This window comes from Embiotoca jacksoni, unplaced genomic scaffold (genome assembly GCF_022577435.1).
Source record: "Embiotoca jacksoni isolate LCO1_2020_lvr unplaced genomic scaffold, fEmbJac1.0.p SCAF_3, whole genome shotgun sequence".
In the NCBI taxonomy this organism is placed as follows: Eukaryota; Metazoa; Chordata; class Actinopteri; family Embiotocidae; genus Embiotoca; species Embiotoca jacksoni.
In genome coordinates this window covers 10,289,681-10,317,678 of record NW_027185381.1, presented here as the reverse complement: position 1 = coordinate 10,317,678, position 27,998 = coordinate 10,289,681, and the positions used below count along the sequence as shown (strand labels likewise).

Genomic DNA, 27,998 nt, shown 5'->3' with positions numbered 1-27,998 from the left:
TTGTTATGTTCTAGCGCTGTAGGGCACAACTTATTGTTTGTCCAGTCCTAAAAAGAGCAGCATTATGTGCGTGACATATATCAGTCACTTGAATGCCAATGCTGACCTATATACGAAGACGTAGGTCAAAAGAGGGGCAGGCTGGCCAGAGCATAGGGTAGATATCTCGTCTAAATGTAGCTCCCAGTGACACGACATGCGTCAGACTGTGGCACGGAGATACAGCCAAGAGGAAGGCTGGATTCACTTTGGTGAATTCTTCAAGCTGAAATAATAGCTTTTTTTTTTTTTTTAATGTGTTTGTGGGTGTATAATGCAGACCACTTCCTTCTGGAGGAGAGTGACATGCATGAAAACCCTCCAACACACATTTACTGGAGGCCCTTTGTTCTCTTGGGTACTACTTTCTCTTCCTTGTTGTACCTCTTTTGCTTGCTCTTGATCTCTCTGTTTTTCACACTTACTTGCACATACACCTTTAGAACAGACGATGCTCAATTCTAAACGAATGGATTAATGTGCTCATTGAAGTCATATGCATGTTGGACAGACCAGACAGAAGAAGACAGTAGAAGATGCACCAAATCCCCAAGGGGGGGAAGGGATGGATGCAGAAAATTCAGTGTGACTCTAAACCTTATTATCTATGCCTTGATGACTCCTCCGGTGCAGGAATCAATACGGCCTGGCTGACTCCAGGGGCACAGGGCCCACTGCAGGAAGAGGTTATCTCCAAACTATCCATTATGAATGAGAGGAGGAATTCAAGGATGGAAAAAGAAGAGGAGCAGAAAAAAAGACAGGAAGGAGGGCTGAGAAAAGGAGGATGTGTTGATCCCGAGTGGAGGAGAGGGAAGGTGACGATTGCAACAGGGCAGTGAGCCTTGCAGCTGTTTGTGTTTTGGTTCTAGCTCAGCTGCCTCAGCGTGACTTGTTCCTGCTGCTACTCTCCCAGTTACATTACATTACATTTCATTTAGCTGACCCTTTTATCCAAAGTGACTTACAATAAGTGCATTTCAACACTGCTTGTAAAGTTTATTTCCAGCTGTAGGTTTGGATGCAGCCCTCACAGCTATTAGAATTAAATTGTCTCCCTCCCTCCCTCGCACAGTACGCTGTGATCCCTGCAACAAGCAGGTTTTTTTTGTAGCGGTGGCTCTTCTCCTCCTCGCAGCAGCATCCTTCCAATGGCACCTTGTGTAGTCTTCATACTTATTCTTCCTTGTTGTAGTAATTTTGTCCTCCCCACTGTGGCTGCCATGCTTTGTGGCCGTACCCTGTTATCGCTCTCCCGCCCTCAATAAAACACCCATGTGCAACCCCCCATGCTCCCTCTCTCTCTCTCTCTCTCTCTCTCTCTCTCTCTCTCTCTCTCTCTCTCTCTCATCACTCGTGCTTCTCCTCCTCCTCCACCACTTCGTTGTGAGGTCAGAGCTGGGGAAGCCTTGTGATTTGACAGCTAACTGTTTATGTACAGATACATTTATGGATGGAAGTGTGATGGAAGTGGTTTCTGTGCCACTGAGTGCCTGTGATAGAAAGGGGCAGGATGCTATGACAGCGGTTGTTAACCAGCACTAGCAGACTGACGGTGTATCCTGAGGCATACTGTAGCGGAGAGATATACAGCTGGCTCTGCTGCTGCCAAGTCAACGCTGAGGGGACTGAGGCTAGAGGAGTGTTGGGGCGCGTCTGTGCGCACCTCAGGGCTGTATGCCCAGGAACGGATGTGGGTGGCAGAGTGGTCTCACTGTTTGGTTTGTGTATGTGCTGTGTGAAAGAGCCAGAGAGGAGTGGAGAGTTAGGGAAGTTTGCGTGCATCTTTTTTTGGTTATTGTGTGTGTGTGTGTGTGTGTGTGTGTGTGTGTGTGTGTGTGTTCCCTACCGCCGCTCCACTCTGCTGGCTCTGGGATTCGGTTCCTCTACAGAGGGAATAGCTCATTATCTGCCTCTCAGATTGAAGCATCCTAGCAGTGCTGCACAATGAAAGGATGAACCTATTGAAGCTTCATGTGTGTGCGTACTTAGATGTGTGTGTGTGTGATAACTGAACATGTGGCTTTCAGTTTGTAGTTATAAGGAAAGGGTGTGTGTGTGTACCACAGTGTCCGTGTCGTTTCCCCTCCTTTGTGTGTCTGTCAGCTCAGCATGCAGGAGTTTCGGACTCTTGTCGTCTTTACATTTTTCTTACTTGAGGCGTTACTTGCACATGTTTTAGCTACCAAGAGCAGCCGTTGATTGGACATTGATTCAGTCTTTTACGTAGGACTATTTTATGGCCAATTATGACACATGCACATGTGATTTATTCATATCAAAGCTCACTCTAATGTAATTGTCCTATATGCCCACACAGTATAGCCTGTTAGGGCAAGTAGTAGACCCGCTTCTTCATCACATATGCTGTGATAACGATTGCCCTATATGTGCATTGTTCATCCATGTATGTAGTGTTTGTATTGTAGGCTTTAAGTATTTAAACAGTGTTGGAAATAGCCTAATGGCACAATATGGTTTGAGTCTCTATGACCTTTATGTAATGATTTTATCTGCAATCAACACCATCATGACATGTTCCCACTCAGTGAAAGCCAACAGTGCACAATGTTTTATGTTCACTGGGTCTGGTGAAAGGCAGATTATTTTCAAGCAAATGAGCAAAATTAAAATTGATTTATCAAATTCACAAAATTATTTCGGAAAAATACACCGAAGAGCTACATCAAATTGTAAATCAAGGTGAAATTACTTTGGTTTGAATTTTCCACACGTGTGGAAATTAGAGGTCCTGAAAACCCATTTCATTTTTTACAGCTTCTGAGTGTGGCTAATGGGTTTCCACATGAACACCAAATTTGGTTCTGGTTATTTCATTTGATTTTTGGTTGTTTTTTCCCCCCTCTGTGCCGTGGTTTGATGAGGGGAGGCCTCAGTATACAGGCACCAATCAGGATTTAGCAACATTTTAGTCCAAGTCTGATTTGTGAGGTTGTTTGCTGATTGGTTACCGGGCCACTGAAAATCAAACATGATCAAAATACTCGCAGACAAAACACAGACGACGGCGATTTTGAGTGTTTTTGAGTGTGAAAGCAGAATTTCTGGGGTACCATGATGTCCGAACTGCATGTTGGATGCTCGAATAGTGGTGGGAACTGCCCCCCCTCCCCCCAACACACCTTTGTGATGTCAGATGGTGGGTGTCTGTGTCACCATTTGCTGTAATGTTCTGCCAGCAATGCGGAGGTTAGAGAGGAGCAAGGCATTGTACTCAACCCTCCCCCCTGTTCAGAAATTAGAACCGCTATATTGACCGTGAAAGAGTTCTCCTGCTTGTGGAGCTGTTCCAGCAGTGCCCTGTGAGTTTCTGACGCCTATAACCACGAAATCCTTCAGTCCTCTTTGCTAAATCTTTTTCACTGTACCACCCATTCAACCAAAAAAAACAATGAGCAGCTAGATGTTATTGTTTGCGAAGAGCAAAAGACAGGAACGAATGTGGTTATTCGTCAGGAAGCTACAAGTGCTCGTCATGAGGTAGCATCTATTGTAAACACAAACAACACAAGATGTAGAGATGTCAAGCATGGCGGTGTATCACCTTCCTTGCACACTTTGATGGCTAAAACACAGCACTGATGACCAAAATTCTCACTCATCGGTCATCTGCCCTCTCAGCTCTGCTGGTTTTAGTTGTCTCTTCCAGTTCATTTTTGGTTTCCGGTCTGCAGCACACCTCTGTCCAAGTTAGGAGTAAAATTGTTATGCATAGTAACACACACGTATTGCTCTCTCGGGTCGGCGCTGGCAACAGGATCCAATGAAAACTGCCTGTGCTGATACTCATTGCAGCAGAATAATTTGGTTTCTGTTGGCGTCGGAGGGCAATTTGAGCAAAGGCACCACTAGTCACTGTTTACTCTTAGCAGCTCAGTTTCTACGGTCCCTGCTGGCCATATCCTTTGCAGCGCTAATGCAGCCGCAGCATTGACCTCTCTCTGCTTCATTTCTTCAGCCATATACTCTGGCTCGAATAAATATGTCTGAATATCCCAGTCAGCTAAAACAGCCAAAACTGCTAAATGTATCCTCATTCATAATATCCTCTCGACTCGTTCATGGGATGTAATGTTTTTCTGGTGGTAACGAAGGTAGTTGCAGTACAAGCCTGCAGTTGTTCTGGCCACCAGCTACATCGCTGTATATGTCAAATGACAGCGCTGGTGCCAGAAGAACAACAGACTTTGTTCCACTGATAATTTATAAGGAACTCATTGCTCCAACTGACTGCAACATATACCATGACATAAACATAAAGTATACCATCAACACTGATTGGAAGTCTACATCAAATGTTGCATTTTTTTCTTTTAAGTATTGCTTCTGAGTGACTATGACAATAACAACTACTAATACCCAAGGCTTTTTTTTTTTTTTTTTTTTTTTGTTATTCCACTTTTCTTCAAGCCATGAGTATTCACTATTAGACAAAAATACTTCATATTTGTCACAAATAGATCACATCTGGTCAAATGTTTTAATTCATTATCATTATTTTTGTCTTTTCTATCAAGTAATCAGAGTAATCTGATTGTGTACCTCATTCCCCACCTGACATACTAAGAAAAAGCTCTTGCAACAAGAGCTGCCTGCCTTTCAAGGCACCTTCTTTTACCCAAACCTCTTGGCACTCCTCATATTAACATGCACACAAAAGCCCCTTTGGGCAGGTTGGACCCAAATGTTCTCTTTTCCTAAGTCCCAGCTTGGTGTGCTCGTTGTGCTTCTGTTCTCTTTGACTGACTCACTGAGCAGTAATAAAAGGCTTCGAAGAAAGAGTCAGATCTATGCGATCTGGGGCAATTTACTTTGGCTTAATTTCAAGCATTTGAAAGACTGTAGTTGTGCTTGTTCTATTATCAATCAACCTTAAAGAGCAGCATTAAAACCCTATTAGCATTATGCAGGTTAATTTATGTATGTAGCGTGCAAATTAGGGCTGATTTACTGACCTCTTCTTAACCTGTAGTACTTAAGGAGACACTTCACTACAAGTCGAGCAGGGCAGAGTTGATTGCTCAGCCGCCCACGTATCCACACGCACACAAAAAAATGTTGTGATTGCGGTCAACAACTCAATATTAGAATCAAAGGAAAATCAATGTAAGAATGCAAGATTGTTGACCTCTAGTTCTCTGTGGTAAGTCTGTCTGAGTGCACAAACTGATGTTCATAGCTCTGATGAACACTGTCATGTCATTTAATATGTATTTCTTTTCTCCCTCTCATGCATCCAGTCTCCTCATTATGCCGCTGACATGCAACACCAAATCAAATGTGATCATAGGGAGCAGAAACCACAGCACGGCAGATTTCAAACTCGCGTGCCTTCCCTCACGGAGAAATAGTTTCATCAAGTCCATGCCATCACCAGATCTAGTTCATTCTTAATGTTTATTTCAAGAGAGTAGAGTCGAGTGATTTACTAATTTGCCCAACTGATCATGATCAATCATCCGCTGATCATAATTTCCTGATAAACACTCTGAACAGATAATTGGTGAATGGCATATGATTTTTAATTTCACTGCTTCTGATCACAAATTAGAATAAGTTAAAACTATTGAACAGAAAGTCACACTGTCAATAGAGCATTTTTCAGGTCCATCAAGTGTGATAACATGGAGAAAATATGTGGAAAGAGTTTCACATGAGAATTTGCTTGGTCTTCACACAGTACAGCATTAGAATTTTCCCAAACCATGTTTCCCATGAGCAAAATACATTTCACATGGTGCACAATGGCATTTGTATGTGGTCACGTGATCAGATGAGTTTTTTTCCACGTGAAATTCATGTGCTTTCTCTGTAAGGGTTGTCCAATAAGCTGTCAGGCACAGGATTTCCAATTTTAAAGGAAACCCTTCTACTTCCAAGAATGGTTAGAAAAGCAGGAAATATCTGAAGCACCTGATATACACGAAACAAACACCAACAATTACCTGTAAAACCTCATGCTCTTTTGTCTCTTGTGGTCAGAGTGGCATTATGATACGGTAAAATCGAAATGTACTGCACCTCAGATAACACTGACAGGAGGGAGGAACTGAGCCCCTTCTATTCCTGTCAGCGGTGGCATTGTGCTGAGTCAGAAATCTTGGGTAAATCACGCTGGAAAGAAAAAAAAGAAAGTCGAAGCAACGGAGCCTGCCAGACACAATCCTTATGTTCTGCCACTGCACTGTGCGCTCTGCTCCACATGCTGTATGCTTCTGAGAGATTTGCTCTGGTTTTGATTAACCAGGGAGCTCATGGTTTGTGACTAGAAGACGAGTGCTTGCTGAAAGGAAGACTGTATGAAGAATGTTGCACACTTATCCCAACTTTTTAAGTGTCCTGTCTGGCTGGTCTAAATGGAAGCCATTAGAGTGGACTTTGTCTCAAGCATCAGCACTGTCTCTCTCGACCTCATCCATTAGATTTCATGTTGTAAAGGTTAAGTGCAGACATTAGTAGAGTCCTGATTTTATTGGATATAATCTGAAGGCAATGGCTTTATTCGTTTTCAGCACTAAAATACACCATGTTCTCCACAATCCATTTATATAAGCTGAGTGACCCACAGAGGTAACGTTACTTACAGATTCACGTAATACTAGATGGTCCTCTTTTTTTAAATTTTTATTTTTTAAATTTTTTTTTTTTTTTTTTTTTCACTCTATTAATCCCCGAGGGGAAATTTCTTCGCTACAGCAGAAGAAATTTTACTGTACTTCATAATTCTTCTGTCCTGTCTGTCTTTTCTAATCCCAGACGTAAGACGTTTAAGGTCTAAGAGGTGACTCAAGGTCCATTTCCTCCCTTAGATCATCAGCTGCGCATAAATTGCCCAGTAAGAAAGATGGTAATTGGTTATCTGGAAAGATTTAGGACATCTGCACAATTTAAAAAAAATTCTCTAATGTTAATCAGTTTGTTGCTCTGTGTTTTGTCGTCCCAGCAAAAAGCTTTTTTTAAAAAAAAAAAAAAAAAATTATTATTAGCCTGATCACCCACTTTATCATGTTATCAGATCCATCGAGCTAATACAGAGCTCAAGCTTCCTCAGACCAATTTGTTGTGTGGGCCTCGCAACGCTCCATCTTTCTTAAATCGTCTGGTGTCCCCTCTACCAAATCCCTGCAACACTCACTCAGCATCTTTTTGGTTAATGCAACCCAAATGCATGTATAATAGTAGCTGCTTCCTGTCCTCTAAAAAGCGTAGATACTACTTAAACGCCATGCCACCCCACCGGCTGAGTAGAAAGCTCACAGCTGGGAACAGCTGAATAATATATCATCCTTTTGCTCCACTGGAGAGGTTTGGGGTTTCTATGTCTTGCATAAAGGCTCGTTACTTATTTTAGTTTTTCTCTTCCTCTCACGTTTCTTTCCCCTCAAGAGGTAGAAAATCTTCTCTCTAAGTTATTTGTCAGTAAGAAATGAATAATGTAACGCTAGCTCAACCCATACTGCCAGTATTGTTTCTTACATGCATCAAACGCATAATATGAATAAACATTTTTGATGACCATCTCTTTTAAAGGACAGCGGCCACCATATGCACGGAGCAAAAATACTTACACTTTCAACGTGTCAGTGTGGACAACATGGAGGCAGAGCTTTAAAACTATGTCAAACATTCCTTTATTACAATTAGTTTTTATTGAGCATATCGATGTAAAACTTTGACAAGCTAATATAGGCTGATCAACCTGTTGTGTAATACACCTGTCAGTCCACTAGAGGATAAGGTGTCAGTGTCAAAGTTAGACTTGCTTAGGTTTGAAAAGTAAGATGCCTTAGGTTTAGGAACCAATAACCACTTGGTTAGGTTTAGGATAAGATCAAGGTTTGGCCTAAAATAAGTTATTTTACATAAGTAAAGTTACGTATGTTATTTAAGATACTTAAGGTTCGTTACGTAAGTTGAATACAGTACGTTATGTAAGTAACTTACTCTACTTAAAAGAAATCCATGTTTACGTTGCTTTCTTACGGACTCAAAAACCGGTTGTCAGGGTGACAGTCCTGTGTCCATCCAAACACCAAACTCCTTCCTATGTAGTCTTTATCACTGTTTGTACTTTGTCACATGACCTATTGACCAGGCTGGTCGTACATCCATGTACTTCTTCCACCCGGGCGATGCAAAAGTTGACACTGACAAGGGATCTTGTGGTTGACAGGTGTATTACACCCTTTGGCATGATATCGAGCCGGGTTTATATTATAGTCACCATCTATGTGACTCTAAATAATAGATTGTTTCACAAATGTAAAAATGTGAGTCATATTGAAAAACATATTTCGTTTTTTGGTCTAAAAATAACACTTTAAAAAAATAAGCACAATATTCTTCATTACACCTAAACAAACCTTTGACAAAATCCGAAAATGTTATTAATTTAGAATGAATTATTCTTAAGTATTTGCTCAGGTCTATAAAGTTCAGTTCAAGAGACACTGCATATTATAGTGTAATGATCCATTATCTTTTGTTTTACATTTTGGTGGGCGGCTGACTTCTGTTCACATAAGGTTGATGGTAAATTACTTTAACAGCTGGAAACTTTGAGACATTGAGAGCGCTTGCTTGAGATTAATGAACTTCAAAGAAGAGTTTGATCATAGTTGTCTTTCTTTTGCAAGATATATAGAATAGGTGAAGGGAACGATCAGGAAAATGGGAGAATTACAGCATATCAACTTTTAAGTGAGCAGTTCATATCACAGCAACAGTCCTTCATGTCTTATCATCACTTTGCTGGTTGCCTACTGATGGACATGTTTTTTTTTTTGCAAAGCAAGGGTTTTCTTGGCTTGTTCAGCTCCTCAGCAGCAGACCTCGTTTCCAGGAGAAATTGTTTCTCTCTGCGACAGTAATGGGGAGAATGACAGTGCTGAGGACACGTCTGGCCCGCTGCCAGGCTGATGATGAGAGCAGAGTTGGGGGGCGGGGGGTTAAAGTTAGGGTGCAGGGGAGAGGGGTTGCAATTGTGTGTCTGTGCGTGTGTTTTCAATTTGTGGTTTTTGTGTGGGGGTGTTCCTGCGTGTGCGTGTGAGTGGGACGAGAGGGTTTAAGAGATTAAACTGCAGCCCGGCCAAGAGAGAGGACCCCTCTGTGGAGCGCTCACACCGCAGGGAGCCTCTGTCATTGTCGTCCCATTTGCATGGCTCCCTGTCCTGCACAGGGAATTGGCCTTTTCTTTTCTCACTGTCCCTCCCTCCTCCTCTGCACCTTGGAGAGAGCGCTTCCATCCAGCAGCATTGCTTGTTCCCGATGCAGACAATAGAGCTGAATATTTAGGACACTTGGCAGAGTTGGCATGTTGGAGGGGATGGGGACATGGGTTTGCTAAGTAGCTCATCTCGTCACATAGCCGCTGGCATGATAGCTCTCCACAGCAAGGTAAGCACTGAGCAGAGTCACACCCCACACAATCCATGCCCTGATTGTTTTCCTGGGTGTCTGTTAAAGCTCTCACAAAGCGGTGATGGTTAACCGCCTCCTCCTCCTGACCATAATGCAATTAAGCAGGATATTTGTATCTTATTTTATGATTACATTTAAACGTTCCCTTTGTCTGGCTAATCTCTGGACTAATGTTGGATTCACACCCTCTAATCTAATGAGGAGATGAATAGGAAATGTGGTGAAGGCCTCAATTTAGATTAATCGGTCCATTGTTTGCAATTTGTTGTAGCCACCCAATGCAGAATAAATGCAGTCTGTCCCTCTGAGACCTTTCTTTGTGCAATCTTAATGTAGTGATTGTTTTCTCAGAACACTTCAGCATGCTACAATTGCAGGATATGGACTTTCTTATCTGTACAGTTCTGCCATGAAGTGCAAGCAGCACCCTGTCACCTCTAAATTACAGTTATTTACCACAGTGTATGACCATTAGTGAACTGGGACTCAGATATGTGGCTGCCAAAGCCAATATCTTTATTGGACGGATGTGGCTTGAAGTAATTTAGCGGAGCACTCTTTTCTTGATAGAGTGCAGGCCTCTTGTGACCTTTGCCTCTGTGGCACAATTTATCATAGGCATATGTTGTGACACACTTTCCATTCTTGGAAGCACATATCTGGAGGCTTTTGTCTTGAGCATTATCCCACCACAGAATGTATCACACTTCCACGGCTGTTGCACTGCAAGGCCAGTGCTTTTCAGTGTTACAACTGATTACATTAACATGGAAATAAGCTGCAAACTTATTTTATCGTGTAGCAGAAATAGCGTTGCATGCAAATGATGGTAACATCCAAGTGTCAAAAAGGAAGAGGTTACTCTTATTCATAGTTGCCTTCTCTGATATGTAACTGTTTGAAATTCATCTTTAATACAGCGTATCAAAGATTTAAGTCTGATGTTTTATGTCCAACCAAAGCGTGTAATACGCCTGTCCACTGCAGGACACTGTGTCAGTGACAGGTTTTTACCTCGATTAGGAGTAGGAAGTATAAGGGTGGATCAAGAAGTTCTGAATGCACCGTTCACGCACAACAGGAGGAAGGTATTACCTTTGTGAGTATGTTTTCTAAATTTCGTCGCTTGATTAAAATCAGCACCCAAGTCACCCACGTTTTTGTGATCGCTGGTCTCTGCACACAGCGATTTTGACATGACCATAAATGGCACATCAAAGTTTGTGTGGGAAATCGGCAATGGAGGCCCCTGAAATGCTTCAGAAAACCCACAGCAATGTGGCAATGAGCCGGACGAGGTGTTTTGAGTGACATTCGCTTTTCAAGAGGGGCAGAATATCACTGTCCAAAACAAAAAAGGTGCATTAGGCCGCAAGCGCAACCGGGTTGGTTTTCTTCGACATTACCAGGGTCGTGCACAGTGAATTCGTCCCTCAGGGTCAGACTGTCAACACTGAGTTTTCTTCTGATATTCTGAGGCATCTGACAGAAAACATTCAGTGCAAACAACCTGAACTGTGATTCAGTAGCACTTGGTTTCTCCAACATGAGAACACGCCAGCTTACATCACATTGAAAACACATATTTTTTTTTATCACGCAGAAATGCACAATCGTCGCTCCCTACCACCCCAATTTATTGGCTTTGACCCTTTACCATCGCTCACAAAAGTTTGTATACTCAGGAGCTGATGTTGATCAAGCTTAACACTGAGGAGATTTATAGCTTCCTCCTGCTCTGTACACGGCACAGTACTGCGCACCGTTCACCCACAACAAGAGTAGTCCTTTTGAACTGCATCAACTGACCTCGGTCACATGACCTCCTTCTTCAACTCTGGTCATACATGTATGATATACTTTTCACACCTAGGCAAGGTAAAAACGTCACACTGACACTGTCCTGTAGCGGACTGACACATGTATTAAATGATTTGGCATGATATCGGGCTATTACTGAATATCACAGTCTCATTTCTATTGAGAAATGTTTGAAGAAACGTATGATCCTGGAAGAGTGATGAAATAACCTAAATTAAAATCTGGCCTGCATATCTAATTTTATTGTCCTGTAAACTACCTTCAGATATTTTTGAGGTGGTTGAACGTCCTTAGGTGGAAGATATAGAGAGGAACTATAGAGCTAAATATTATTTCTGCTTATTTTATGCAATTTAATAAATATTTTTGTTCATCTCTACATTTGTAAATCTGTGCATGAATACAGAATATCACCATTTTTGCTTTTTACCTTGCTTTCATTTTTCTTTATAATATTTGCTGTGATCTCTCTTCCTCTGCTGTATCTTCTTTGAAAAATGTACCGGTTTTATACTTAACATTTGGCAGCATCAACAGAGGTTGAGAGAAAGGTCAGATGAGTCAAGAAGCCTGTCCCTGCAGGGTGGTTACAGCTAATAGGCCGTTACAGAGAAAAATCATCACTTCAGAGGTGCATGCTCAGTCATGATAGCAGAATTATCAGCTCTCACCCTTCAGGAACAGCATCAAACGATGACCACCTCATTACCTGTGAAACTCTGACTTGGAAGGCAAAAGTTGTGATCACTCCTTTAGGATTCAAGCCACGCGTTTAGCTGTTGCTGTTCTGCATTCATTTACAGACACATACCTGATTTGAGTTTAATGTAATTCATATGGCAGTCCAGCTCCAGTGTTTATGGGCTGAATGACTGGTGTCATTGATATTCAGGTCAGCTGAGGTTGCTGAGCCTGTGGCCCTGGGGGGCATTGTGTTGACTGCATGGGCCGGGATAAATAGCTTACATTAGCACCACTGCTTGTGTTGCATGAGAGACAGAGAGAGAAGGAGGAAGGGGTGAGACAGGGTGACACAGTGAACGAGCCATGACTGGATCATCTGCAGCTGGATTACATCATGATCGATACTCTACATGGAGCCTGTCTGCTCCAGGTTCATGACGTGTTGACGTGTTTTTGTACAGGTTGGACAAAAGTATCTATAATTCGAAGCGTTTATGCTTTAGATTGCACAACACAACAAATAATCACCTAAGAAATGAATGAAGCGTGATTTCAAACCTCACTAAAGTATTTTTGTTGCACTACATGGCTATATATTTTAGATGTTGCTGTTATTCAGGATTATTGCCATTTCTTTATCAGATAATTTAGATAAATAATTAGTTGTTGGACACTTTCCTTTAAAAAAAACAAAAAATAGGATGAAACAAAAACAGCAGTTGGCTGTGATACTTACTCTCCAAGTCTGCTAAAAGGAAAATGAAAAGTGAATTGTGACTGCGGGAGAAATCAAGCTGTTACAATCTGAAAAATTAAATAATTTTTTCTATCAAGTACTGAACCAGTTCCTGCTCAGCAACAGGGGGTCTGTGCAGCACAAAGATTGCACAGAGCATCTTTTTTCTGCGGGTGTTGCTGTGCGTGTCTTGGGGTTACTGCTTTATCTTCTGTATAATAGGATTGTACAGCTGAAATCTGCATCCCGTTCTGAACTGAATCATTCTGTTGGTCTCCTGGGAGATAAAACCACGTTTATCTGCAGTCAGGTCCAGCTTTATCTTTCCACAAAGATAAAGTATACAAAGCCTGGATCTCTCAGGGATGAGGTGGAGACAAACAGGTCTGCCAATGGCTCATTCTGGAATCACAATCAATGATTTTGTCATAAATAATTCATACACTAAATGCATCTCCACTGCTTTGTGGTGATTCAGCATAGAAATAAAAGGTATCACAGCTCCTGTCTCTTTCTGGGGCTTATTTTAATAACAATATGCAGTCATATCAGGTGTCTGATCTCACCAGAGATGAAACGATTTGTGATGTTTTCTGTTTCTTGGAAGAGAAAACTTTGTCAAACTGCATTTCTAAAGTTAGCATTTACCAGATCTGACCCCACCCACTGACACAAATATGCTATGAAGAAATAAATTGTAAACCAGAGAAACAGTAGTGTCCAGCATGGCTGATATTTGCTTCTAAAAATAGAGAGTTTGGCTCCCTGGAAGAAACAGAACTGTGATTTTGGTTTGTAAACTGGCTTCAAATGTGCTAACTGAGCTTTTGATTGAAAAATTTAATATTTCTTTTCAGTCTTCCCAGCTGGAGAAGTTTTACAGGCATGATTGAAGGTAAATCAGTAAAACAGCAACTCCACAGGCTCTGGATGAATCAAGCTAAAGAGATTGACCAGCGATGCCCTTTAAAGCAGACTAAGTCACAGCTGTCTTTCACAGATGATGTCAGAACCAATGTCTCACTGTTTCCTCTTGATTTAATCTGGATCAATATACCTCTCCCTGTATCACTCGTTGTTTTTTTTCCAGCAGTCATTTGGTGATCATATTAAATCTCATTAACTGCGTTACAAAATTTGTAATTTAAGGGGATGAGTAGTCCTTAGACATCTTATTGGATTTCATATGTCATGCCTCAGGATAGACAGTAATATACTGCCTTGTGTCACATGACCAGACCATCCACCTCTGTGCTGGAGAGTGGTCTGCCTGCACCAATGCAGTATATCATTGTGTTATAGGGGAAATAACAGTCTGGCTTGACTGGATTTCTTTAAATCAATCACAGTCATCTTGGGTGGTGCTAAACCCGGGGATTCATGGTCACGGTGCTCCTGCAATATGTTGGGGAGGGCTTGTTTTGGTGGAACATTAGCATCTTGGGAGGTAAACCTGGTCTTTAAGATGAATGAAAAGACCAAGCCGGTCTGCCTCATTGCAGGATTTTAGTCTTTGTCCAAACGTGCCATTTTTAGTGTGTAGTTTGCTACTTGGAGGTTGTTGTTGTTGTCGTCGTCGTCGTTGTGTCTCGTGTCTACAGGTATCTCCACATAGGAATTTCATGTGTTTATTCAGTCAGTTTAAGGAAAATAAAATAACTCTAAAAATAAGAACAACAAAGTAATTTACAATAAATTTGAAAGTTTGGTTTAAATTCTAAATTTCAAAGTCAGAGTTTTATCTTCTCATGTAAAAATTGGCAAGAAAGCAAATAAGCACATTCCATAAATTTCCAGTGTATCGCTATTCGATCTTTCTGTGATTAAATAAAATTACTGACGTCATCAATCTGGGAGAAATTAAACCATAATAGACTTATGTATCGACAGTGGTCCAATGAAGGACAAATATGAACTGACAGAGTGTTGGAGGATTCACAACTTAAATGACTTGAAGAACCTGCTGCTCTCTTGGAGCCAGATACCAGAGCACCTTCAGAGGTCTGTAGGAGTCCATGTTTCAGTGTATTGGAGCTGTTCAAGCTGCACAAAAAGGACCAGCAGCATATCAGGCGGGGGTGGTCGTCATGTTTTGGCTCATCAGTGTATATTTTCAGCAGCTTTTTGACATTGAAGGACAAACTCAACACAAGCATGCCTGAAAATAGTTTCTATTATTGATGATTAAGCAGATTGTTTTCTTGAATTGATCAATGCTCCAAGGTGTTGTGCTCAGTTATTGTTTTTTATGACCAAGCCTTAAACCCACAGATATTCAGGACAGTGTTATAAAACAAAGAAAAATGCTCTCTTTTAATAAGTTGGAGCAATTTAATGTTTGACATTTTTTTGCCCATTAATGACCGAAACAATTAGTTGATTGACCCGTCTGTCTTCACTACATGCTGGAATTGTTGTGTTACATCCCTGTGAAGTCAGACATGACTGGGATGCTGCAGATGACACAGTGTCTAAGCAGTGTTCATTTTCCCTTCTCCAACTGATTTAGACCAATCCAGCGTTAACCCCGTCTTGGCTTCCCCTTGCAGGATTACTGCAAATCTGTTGTTAATGACTGATTGTGGTGCTGCTGCTGATTGTGCTTGTATGTGTAAGCAGTGGTGGGGGGTGGGGCTGTCAGAGCAACATCTTGTTTTTGAAGTCGACCACTCCGGCCTCTCCACCCGATACGCTTCTTTGTCTTTTTCTATAAAGTTACCCACTCAATTATGCGACTCATATCGGACCAAACACAGTAAAGACGGGGTTTCACTCACGTTCACTTAGCCTGCTGTGCCCGAAGGGAGTTATGGGGTCAGGATAAAAAGCACAAATGAGAGTATTGGCCAATGGAGTGCAGCAGTAAATCCTCAGATTCTGGCCCCAGAAGAAACCTCCACTCGATGTAATATGATTTCCGATTTCAGAGTGATGAGGTTGAGAATTCTATGGGGAGTAAGGCGTGAGAAAGAGATTGAAATTCGGCGAGCAATGCCAAGCTGGAGAAAAAAAAAGAAAAAAAAAGAAAAAAAACCTTGACAAGAAAAAACACCAAAATCAAACCACAAGCTGGAATAGCTCTGGCCAAGGTGTGATTTATGGGGGAGAAGAAATGGCCTTGTTTGAGGGCTTTCACGTCTGGGCTTTGTGATTTACAGTGATGATTGGAGCGCTCTCGTCATGTGTATTCAGGCTGCTCAGATGAGACAGCAGAGGTAGAAGACCCATTAATACTGATTGTAAGAGCCTGCTGCCTTTCCACAGGGTCTGATGTGTTTTTACAGTATATCAACTCAGCGACAGTTCCTAATGGGGGGTGGGTGGGATGGGATTGGTTCTTTCACTATGCACTATGATAAGCTATAATGAGGTTCCTTGTGTGGTCCCTCCTAATCTCTTAAGTGCATCTATTAAGACCATTTATGATTTATGAGTTACAGAAATGATTCTTACGTAGCCGTATAGCTGCAGATGGAAGTGAAACGGAGCGAGAGAAAAAGGGAACATTACTTTTTTCAGTGCTTTGTCAGAATTCAAGAGATGAATGTCTTTAATAGGATGAGCAGAGCACCCTGGGTCTCCGTTCCACAACAGCAGTGTTGTTCCAGATTAAAATGAGTGTTTGCATAGTTTCATTGCTGGTCACAAAAGGCCCCCCCGCAGCACACAAACTGCTGCTTTTGAAAGGTGTTGCTAGGATACAGTCCAGCGTAAGGATGAAATCCCTTCTATATGGCTCTCTCGCAGCTGCACAGCTCAGACATTATGCCTAACATACTGTGCAGAGTTTACAGTGTTACTGCTTGTTTGTCTTCATTTATTTGTGTGTGTTTGTACCCGTGTGAGTTTACAGTCAGTGTGGTTATGTTTGTGTCATGTAAAGCTGCAATATTATATGTGCTCTCCTCTATCGTAATGCATTTTCTGTAATAGGACTCCGTTTGTCTGGTGAGCGCTGAGATCTCAATCCCACTGTCGCACCTCTGAGTGTTCGCCGGCTGACACCTCAGACCGTTCACAAGAATCGATAGTGTCTGCTTCATGTTCAATTACACTCTAATCATCACTCACCAATCCAGCATGAGCTGGGAATGAGCGGACGGGTCTGAGCTGATGCTCAGTGCTGTGACAGCCGAAAAGGAATTTTATGCGTGACAGCATGTTGGTCGAAAAGTATTGAGAAGGTATTCACAATCAGGGTTGACTGACACAGACAAAACACATGTTGTAAATAAGAGGTTGTTTTTTTTCCCCTCATACTATTTCTTGACTGATGAAAGCCTGATAATAATGGAGATAATACACACCTGGATTATTTTTCTGTCTCCTGTAAAGTGACGCGTACATGTTTCCCCGTGGGTTATCCTTCAAGATAGGTTTGAAGCCAATTTCATAATAATAAAAGGGGGTGGGCTCAGCTTAACCAGTGCTCACGGTTTCTCCAGACAATTGCCCAAATGCCAACCATCAGGCGTCAAGCTATCAAGGAGATCGTGCCGCAGAGGCTGACGGGAAGCAGAGACACGGTGAAGACGATGCAGCGCTGCCTGCTTGTGGTCTGCACGGAGGCGGGGGATTGGCAGGCGAAGCTCGTCATGGGCTATTACACAGGTTGATCCTGATACTGTTTCCAGATGCCACACACAGCGGTGATGCCATACAGTATGCGGCGTGCCTTCTGTAGTGATCGTACACAAAAGTGCTTGTTCGTTTGTGAAAATGCGAAACCTTTTCTGCTTCCAGCTTCTAAGACACGAGGTTTTGTTTTTGTATGAGTGTTTTTAAGATCATTTATAGCTTTGTACCGTTGGTCAGACAAGACGAGACATTTGGGAACTTTCATTGGATGTTTTTTTTTTTTTTCAACCTTTTCTGAACTACAGAATTAATTAGATAATAATCAACAGATCGATAAATATTGTAATTAATATATGCACGTTGTAAACACTGGTCTATGGTTTTGCAAATGGGATTGTATTTCATGCTTATTTATGCTGGTTTCTGCCTTTTTACTTTGGTTTTATGTTGCAAGAAATTCTGCAATGCATGGCAGGACAACAAGTAAACCCTGCTTTCTATTTTATATGCCGTTTTCTAATCTGTGTGGGACTGTTAGCTTTCTTGTGAAGGGTGGATTTAAAACTTTCCGGCTCTGCTGCTCCATCATAGTTTGTGTTAACAGAGGCCACACAGTTTACTGTTCAACTTTAAAGAGAAGTTCTCTGCAGCTGGAATAATGTAGTAAACACTTTAACCTGAAGGGCAGTGGAGGCTTTATCGTTTTTCTGTGGGTCAACCGCACTGGAGACCAAATAGATTTACTTCCACAGAAAAAGAGGTTTATGATGTTTTTGACACTCTATCTTTCTTTGTATTTTTCTTGATCTCTTTAAGGAAAACCAGGCAGTCCTGCTAATGTTCCATCAGCTGAGCTTCTAGCTGTAACCCCACCAGGTGGTTCTCGCTTCAAAATCATGCTGCACCTCACCCTGCTCCTCCATCTCCTGGTCCTCTCACTCTCCCCGGCAGGTCTGTAGCACTTTCAGCTCGAAGGGAAATTAATTCACAGTGTGTTAAAAGATATTTTTAGATTTTGTGTCACTGCTGTTTGAGGAAAACCATCCCATGTTTACACTTAGCCTCTTTAGTGTCAATCAGGCATCTTTATATCGATACTGATTATTTGTATGACCCCACAAGTCATTCAATTTCTCTGCTCAGAGCCAAAGTTGACAAGAAAGCATTTAGATTAAAAAATGTTGACTCTGTATTGCTGATACATAAAATGTTTTGAATTACATGAGCAGTTGTAGCAGCACTCAAACTTCAAAAAGACTTTGCTCATTTAGCTTGACTCTTTTGTATGTCCTTCCTCTTTCAAGCCTCAACATACGAATCTCCAGTTGTCAAAGATTAATTTTGAAACTAACCGTCTGTCAGTAAATTGTGTCTCATACAGCAGCTACAGAATCAGACATAAACTCTGATAAGTGGCTCCAACTACAAAGCATTAAAATCACACAGGTGGCAGGCAGCTGGATGGTAGCACACTTGTCAAAACTGGATTGCCAGAGTATCCGTGAATGACGAGCAAGGAAGACAAGGTGTGAACAAGCTGCCAACTGCCAGCTTTACATAACATAGTAAATAGAGGCTGGCAGGGACGAGTGCTTCAAGGACAGAATAGAAATCCGATTTTAATCACAAAATTAAAGACACATTTGAATGTAATGATGTAGTTACATTTTTGCAGATTTAGGTCATTTTAAGGTAAAAATGTATGCGCTAAGGATGAGTAAAAGGAGCAGAAATTGTCAAAAATGATATCTAATAGACCAATACAGGCAGACGTGTGCCTTTGAGGTTCCATTCAGCATACTGCTGTGCAATCAGCTGTGTTGGAAACAAAGCGAAGCGGACAGAAAACAGCAGGCCTGAAAATGACCTGTCTAAAAAAGAAACACCCTCCTCTGTGTTGCCGTACCTTGGGCAATTCTCAGTTGTTTCAATTTGATTTCACATGAACTAAAAGAAGAGGGAGTTTGGGCTGGGAATTCTCCCAGCTCCATACAAAATCTGTCTCAAAAACACAGACATCTAGGCGATTTATATTTCTTTTTTTTTTTTTTTTCTCTGTTTTTTTGTACATGGGAAGGTCACTGTGCTGCATACACCAAAGGTTTTCGTGGTACAGCGGCTGAAGCTTTGAACATCCAGTTGAAAATGCGATCACATAGCGCCTTCACAAATGGAATAGACAAATAAATCCACATAAAACACCTCATACATGCTTTCAGTGAACACATACTACACCCGGTATATGAAGTTCAAACACAGAGCTGAACTGTATTGCTGCTTTATCCAACCAGACAGCAGCCAAACAGCAGCCTCTGTTCCTTTTTGTGGGTCAAGAACATTGGATTGACATTTTTGTTTAACCCGAACAAGAATAAAATTTGATGGTTAATGTGACATTTATATTGTGACAGTCGAACAAAGGTCAAGCATACACTAACCCACAACTAAAGTATAGAGAGTGTGTGTGTGCATTTTAAGGTAGTTGTCCCATAGTAAGGCTTATACTGCGGTGTACTGTACAGTTTACAGATACAAAATATATTTAACATTTAAGATTACTGTTTAATCATCAGGTTGGTATGTTTTTTTCTCTCCCATGAGTAATTCAGAAATCAATTGAATACAGAGTCACTGATTATTCCACCTACATTCACTGAAGGCCAACCACAACATTTTTGAGAGTTTTATTATGAAGGCAATAAAGGCATGTTGTGGATTCCACAGAGATGGCCTTCAGCCAAAGATAGTCTTTCAGTCTTTCAGTCAGAGAATTCCCACTCATTCATCACATTTTCAGCAGCAAAAATGAGTTCTATCAAAGACGAGCTGCTCTCTGAAGAAACAGTCCTGATGATACACGACTTCTTTTGAACCATTTTCTTGTCTTATCCTATGAGAAGTGTTTTGGAACCCAGGAAGTAATCTAAATGTCCAACCCGTTCTCACCCCAGGGCATCAAATACTGCCAGTTTGTCACAGTCCGCTGACATCCCATGCAGCACATACGCAAAAAATGAATTAAGTTTGTGTCATAAAATCCGTATGGTTAGGTTTAGCTAAAAGATCATGGTCTGGGTTAAGTGTGACACGGTTACAATTTGGTTAGAGTTTGGCTCTAAAGCTACTTGGTTTGGGTTAGGAAAAGATAGAATAAGTAATTTTACGTGCATCAATTTAAGTTTCTGTATACATTACTTAAGTAACGTATTTACACAACTTCTAAGAAATCTTCGCTGAGTTTTGCTTCCTCACAGACTCGGACATTTGTCTACCAGGTGAAAGTCCTGTCCTTTTTCCAGCCAGTCACCCTGAACCTCCTTTCTACGTGAACTTTGTCATTCTTTTGACTTAATCACATGACTTGCCAATGCCTGAGGGCATCGAGGGCGTATCTATGACGCCAACAGCTTTGATAAAACTGCAGTATTTGACGCACTGGGAATTATAATGGAATGAAATATCCACGGTCATGTGTCTGCAGCATCATGGGTCAATATGTGTAAATGATTTCCCATGTTAACTCTTACAGGTGCATCAGTCCATGGGGCCATACCGGACTTTTATCGAGGTAAGACTAATTATATTGCCAAAAAAATAATTGTTACTAGTTCAAATGCCTTAAAAACTCTTCCTGTGCTGTTGAAAAGTATTATTGGAGTTTTCTTTAAGGATGAGAAAGGGCAGAGATGCACATTACACACACGCGCACACGCACACACATACACACACGCGCACACGCACACACATACACACACACACACACACACACACACACACACACACACACACACACACACATCTATTAGACAGTGCCATGTGAGCTTTCCAGCGTCACTGATGTGCAGCGGGTTTTCACACAACTTTTTTCGTCATTCATGTGTGAAGAATGTTTTATTCTTTGGGGCCTGATTGAACTGGACCCACAAGATCACAGACAATGTTGAGTCACTGGAAAGGGCATATGGTTGACAAGACATACAGTACAATATATTTTTCTGAACATATTTGTGAGTACCTTTGAGAAATTTATAGAATTCCTAAATTCTCAAACCAAGACCAAGTAAGTTCCTGAAATGAAAAAAAAAATTGTTAGCAGGATAGCAATACAATTAAATGTCCTGTTTCCATTTGATTTGTAAGCAGGCTGTGGCTCAGTCGGTAGAGTGGGTTGCACACTAATCAGAAGGTTGGTGGTTCAATCACCAGCTCCTTCTGTCCACATGCCTGAGTGTCTTTGAGCAAGACACTGAACCCTAAACTGCTCCCGATGGTGTACCATCGGTGTGGTGTAAGTCGCGTTGGATAAAAGTGTCAGCTAAATGAAATGTAATGTAATTTATACCAGACAAACTGTTTGCTGGCATGTTTATGATGCTGTGACTCATTGTCAAGGCCATTCTGCTGGATTGTTTTAAGAATTATGACTTGTTGTTTCCTTATTATATCTAATCTAATCTAATAAATACCTACCTACCTAAAAAAAAAAAAAAAAAAAAAAAAATTCCCCTCGGGGATTAATAAAGTAAATACCTACCTACCTACCTACCTAATCAATCTTTGCACAAAAGCTGTTACTGGCATTAAGTTGTGAAATTCATTTGAAATTGGATGGAAACATTCACTTTTGACGGGAATTTGTGTGCTTTTGTTCTTTTAGACGGGAACTTACTCCTTGACTGTTGAATCACTTACTAATGCTATTTTTATAGTTCAAGAGAACAGGGTATTACAAAAGCCTTCTGGTGGGCCACATGAAAAGCCTTTTCACATAAAGTACCACTTTCTTAGGATTCAACAAATAAACAATGCAGTATAGCAATTGTAAAAAATATGAGATAATACTTCTTCAAACTTTTAAACACTATTCGTGCATTTGTGGGCTGCTGTTCTTCTCATTTACTGAAATACACCGAAGGCCAAAGAAAAGAAGCATGTTAGATCCAAATTGGATTTAGTTGTGACGTCTCAAAACAGCCGTGGAGTGGGAAAACTACAGTAGTATTTGCCTGTCAGGATTCATTGAGGGTCAGGCGGTGACGGACGTCTCCCTTTGAAACATCTATCTGCAGGTCATGTTTTTTTCCACTGTTGCTATTTCTGGATTTCTCCTTCTTTCAGATATATATTAATCCAGGACATTACACTGGACTGGCCAGATGAATGTATGATGGTCATTAGAGCTCGAAACTGTATTTGAGCTGTCATGCCCCTTCGATGAATTATGTGGGTTTGATTGATGAGACAGTGGGGGGAAATAATGATATATGGCTGTGTGATTCATTTATGATTCATTCATACAGCCATATACAGTATACACAGTATTTATCCTACGTATATTCATTTCTTATTCACTTTCTTGCCAGTCAGAGGAGAAGGTCGATCCACTTTTCATGTCTGTACACCACATAACAGTCAGTTCTTATTTGTACCACATTTTGTACGACGTGTGTTCATCCCTGGGAGAAAAATAAAGTGAAAGCAGACTGTCAGCGAGGGAGACATTGGAAAAAAAGAAGGCTTGCAAATTTTTTGCTTGGAATAATATGGGATGCTGCATGTAGGTTGAATTGTTGATGGATCCAGGAGTGAGAAGAGCAGTCTTTTATTTGTGGTGTTTTTTTAAATTTTATTTCACTCATTCATTCTCTTTTCTTCTCCATGAATGATGTACATGATTTGTGTGTATGTGTCTGTGTGTGCGTGCGTGCGTGTGTGTGTGCGTGTGTGTGCTCGTATGGTGTATCACCTCCTGGACAAGTTGACATTGTCTCCACATGTCTGCAGAAATAACACAACACCATGTATCCTGTTGTTTGCTGCATGTTTTCGATGCACACGTCAGTCTGATACACTGGAGGCTGAAAGTCTTTAAGGTCACTCAGAACTAAGCAATCTGAGAAAATGCTGTTTAGGCTCTACAATTTTGAACTCTTGTCAAACCTGGACAAAGATGAAGGTGTTGTCATTGGAGAAGGCCGAGTCGATACAGAGCTCCTCAAAGGTCAGAACACTGTGTAGGCGGCCTTCCAGCTGGGACACACTGCAGGATCCCTCTGTTTTCTTACAAGTGAACTGCTTATCATTCAGCTCATAGCAATGCTAAATCCCATCTCTCTGCTGTTCGAGCAATACTACAGCTCAGACAATATCTGTCTTCTCAGTACCGAATGCTCACCTTTAACTGGCTTGAAAGGTGGCTGTGAAAAGTTTTTCGTTTCTCACAGCATTCAGACGTATCACAATGTCAATATCAACTTATTAAATCACGTCTCAGCTGTACAGCCGTACAGAGGAAACTTTTTAAGGTCACCTTTGTGGCTACAGGACATAAATGATGGATTCGCTAAAGACTAATTGTTTGTGTATTATTTTTGGACAAAAGACAGTGAACCCAGTGATGAAACATCTGTTTTTGTTTCTTATAACAGCAAACTGATTAATGTGTATAATGGCCTGTGAAAATCACTGGATTCAGTTGTTTGAACAGCTCTGGTCTGTTGCAGGTGTGATTTCAGAAAACCATTTTTGTTTACATCAGTTGTGATAGCACAGCTGGCAACAGTTTGAGCATACACTTAACTCACACTGACCACACCTCTGCAAATAATTGGGCCTGCAGTGAAGCAGAACAATTAAATATTGCTTAACATACAATTTAAAAAGTACATTTTTCACTCCAGAGACAATTTTGGTATGCCACCATGCATGTAGCTCTGGGGCCTGTTGGTAATTATTGCTACACTGTGCTTTGGTGCCTCAAGGATACAATATGGTGCCTGTCCCACTCGGACACTCTCCTGGTCATGCAAACAAACCTTGCTGCAGATGTAGCTGTAAAACATCAGTTCAAGTAAAGTTAAATTCATCTGAGAATTAGGTTAATTAGGTAATTGAGTGACTATTTAGACACATTTGAAATATTGTTTGTGCAGAAAGAGACAGCTGCAAATTTAAAAGGATGACGGTTGACCAACAAGCAGGACAGATTGCAGTTTTATGTTTATCAGTAGAACTCTGTTTCAAGGCAGACAGTCATTGTCATGCTCCTAAAATTATACCTAAAACCTCATTGAATAATTGATGTCTCATTAGAAACCGATGCTAGGGACGACAATAGGCTCCTAAAATAACAGGCCATCGTATTTCAAATTCAAATGAGAGTCTAAACTTACTGAATAGGGCTGTCTGTGTTAGATAATGAAGTCTGTCCAGTTGAAGATCACTTCCAGCGGGCCCTGGAGACGGACAGCTTCTTACAAGAGTGTGTGTGTCCATCTGTGTACGTGTGTTTTCCTCCCCTTTTTGTACAGATGTGGCCTTCCTTCAAAGTGACTGTCTGGCTGTCTTTCTGTGTGCGTTTGTGTGTGTGAGTAGGAGGTGGGATCCATCAATTGACTATTGTGTAAATAATTACTTGCCTGTTAAACAGGGCCACACAGTGCATCCACAGTCAAGTGGTGCCAAAGTAGGAAACAGAGAAAGGTTTTGATGCAGGGAAAAAAAGAGAACTGAGCCACACAGATTAGGAAAAGGAATAATAAGGAGACTGAAAGACAAGAAGCAGTGTTGGAGAGTTAGAAATAGATTTGCTGTTTTGGAAAGAGCTCACAAAGCAACTGAGAGTGGGAGGCTGTGAGAAAGAGATCATTTGAGATGTGAGTCTACAGCCATAAATACGCCTCTGTGGTGCTTTGAGCTAAATCGTTAAGTCAGTATGCTGATACGCACATAATGGCAATGCTGACATTTAGCAGGTGTAATGTTGACCATGTTCACTGTCTTTATTCTGCATGTTGGCATGCTAACACTTGCTATTTAGCTCTAAACACAAAGTACATGTGAGTTTAATGGAAATCTTGTCAGTTGTAGGTATTGGGCCAAAAATGAAAGTATTGGACAAACTAAAACGTTGGCCTGGTGGCACTAGATAAATAAATACGGGAAGTTATTATAGTACATTAAGGAGGGACACATATTTCATGGAAATCCATCCAGTATTTCACACAAAACCACAAATCTGAACTTGTGTTTTTTCTGTCAGTAGGAATCATCCTCAGGAAGCCTTTGATTTCTGAACTGTTTTTGGCCTAGATTTGATTACATTTTGAGATGGTTCACTTGGTAAATGAAAACTCACATTTCAGTTAAATGAAAAGTTAAGTGATTGCCAAAGTCAGATTCATTCTCTGGGTACCATGAATATTAACCCATTATCTTTAACCACTTTATCCTGTATAGGATCACAGGGAGGCTGAAGCTAGCTATTGATGAAGGCGGGGTACACCCCAGACATCACAGAAACACAGACAATCATTCACCCTCACGTCCACAATTTAAAATCACCAATCAACCCAGTATGTTTGTTGTTTTAACTGTGGGAGGAAGTCTGAGCAGCTGGAGGACTCCCATACAGGTACAGGGAGAACATGCAAACGCCACACAGAAAGACCCCAGCCGAGCAGCAAGGACCTTCTAGCTGTGAGGCGACAGTGCTAACCACCGAACCACAGCGTCGCCGCGGTACCATGAATATCTGTCAAGTGTTTGTCGAGGCATTACACTAAATACAGAAGCTCAGTCTCATTATGGCACCAGATGGTGGGTCGGAGTATCGGCAAAGTCAGTGGGTTATATTCAGGGTACAATGAATTGCTGTCCAGAATTTCATGGCAAACCGTTAAATAGTTGCTGAGATGTTTCAGTCTGAACCAAAGTGGTGAACTAACCCACAGACATGCTGCTGGCTAAAAACTAGAGAGGCTTTGAAGGAATGTGGTTGTGAAAGAAAATCAGTGTGAAGTAAAGAAAGAGGAGCGGAGCGTGACAGTAGGATATAGGTTAGAGAGATGGAGGGAGGACAGAGGCAAGCCCGGGAGATTTCCACACAGACAGACAAAGTAAAACAAGGCAGAGAGAATGTGTGTGTCTCCAGGCAGTGGGCCTTATGTGGCCTGCTTTAACACCCCCCTCTACCATCTGTCACATCCCACATTACAGGCAACGGACAGGAATGGCACCAGCGCTCATCTCGCCGAATTACATTCCAACTGCTATTTCAGCACTGCACCACAGCCTCAGTGACTCTCCTCCACCAACCCATCCACGTATATTTCATTTTTACATGGAAAGCATTTATCTGACGCTCGTGCAGCACAACTTAAGTCCGACAGTAGAATAGGGTCACTGTATTCCCTTTACTGTACGAGCCTTTTTCTTTCAAATCCTCTGTTTTTTTCTTTGTTCTTCTTTCTTTCTCCCTCGTTCCCAGAACATGGATACTCACTTAATTTGCCTCCCATCAGCCCCACAATGGCCCATTTATAGTTTGAGTTTAATTTCTCTCTCGGCCAGCAGTTATTCAGAGTCCTTGGGATTTGCATCAATGTCAAGCACTCGCACACGGTTGGCTGCTGGAGTGTGTGAGTGGGAGTTGATCCTGTCTCCTAACATCTTAATTGCTGCCTCCTGGTTGGCTGTACAGTGAACAGCGAACTTGCTAATGTGGCTATAAGTCTGTCTTCAAACTGGTTAGGATTGCAAGATTTTGAATTCCTGTCGTTCCTGACAGGAGAGGCAGATAAATATGCATCTAGTTCACTGATGTTCAACTACACAGCCAGTTTTGGGGGGATTACAGTACATAGATATTAAGCACTCACACATGTGCAGCTGCTGAAATGAATATGTTTCTTGCTTTACTTTCTTAGTATTCGTCACAAATATGTATCCCTGCTTTTGGAGAATGAAATTGTAGTAAGAATGCAGTTTCAGGTGGAGGAGGATATTATATAAAATAAGCGTCAAGTTTTTAAAGGTTGCTCAGTCTGTCAATATAACATTTTCAGAGGGAGTGACTCCTGAGCTGCGGCCTGGCTAGACGGATCGAAGACGAGCAGGATGCTAGTCTGAAAGAGCGAACTTCTCCCCATTGAGGTGTCAGCTGTGTTCTCTCAGAATTCCGAAACACGGGGGAATAACGGACACACAGATTCACGCACGCCTCACATTTTTATTCCTGCAGTCACCTACGCACACTCTTGATCTGGGAGAATAATCAGCATTTGGGAACATTTCGCCTCATTGCTTATTCATTGCCTGGCATTGTGTTTATGTCTTATTCATGCCACTGCTTGTGATGTCTGCCTGTTTTAATGAGTAATTGGGGCTAATTGCGTGTTGGTGTAAAAGGCAGATTGAACCAAGAAAAGCATTTTCATCAAGGAGATTCTTCTCCCTGAAATTTCCTTTTCAACTGCCTCGCAGCACTCAGGATGACACATGCTGTATGAAAAAGGTTTGGATTATGCTAAGTCAAGTTGGCATTTCCACCTCCAGGATTTGTATTAGCTTGTAACAATGTCACATCCACGAGCAACAGATGAATGCGTCACTGTGGTTTGGCACCTGAGCGAGTTCATCTTTGCCATAATTAGTGTGATGCTTTGATTTGTAATAAAGCAGAGGCTTATTACTCTGCATCAATGCCTGAAAGGGAGTTTGTGTGGATTCAGGTATTAGACTACTTACAGCTACAACCAAGACTTATCTAAAACTAAGTACTAAACATTAGAGGTGTGTTTGTCTGTAAAAACCACAGACCAGGCTGATTTATTAAAGGGCAGGTCATCACACTGGAAATCTCACAGTCTGGTTTTTTTGCGTTACTTCTGAACCCAGCACTCTCTGTTTTTCATGGCAG

General features: G+C 41.4%; 1 protein-coding gene across 4 annotated transcripts in view; it reads left to right on the top strand.

The window, feature by feature from the left end:
* The window catches only part of cntn1a (contactin 1a), a 69,258-nt gene that overhangs the window by 18,516 nt on the left and 22,744 nt on the right, over window positions 1-27,998 (top strand). For all 4 annotated transcript variants that reach the window (XM_069161926.1, XM_069161925.1, XM_069161927.1 and 1 more), the window contains 2 exons: window positions 18,116-18,250; window positions 20,829-20,867. In XM_069161926.1, the coding sequence (XP_069018027.1) occupies window positions 18,116-18,250; window positions 20,829-20,867 (174 nt within the window). The remainder of the gene's footprint in view (window positions 1-18,115; window positions 18,251-20,828; window positions 20,868-27,998) is intronic.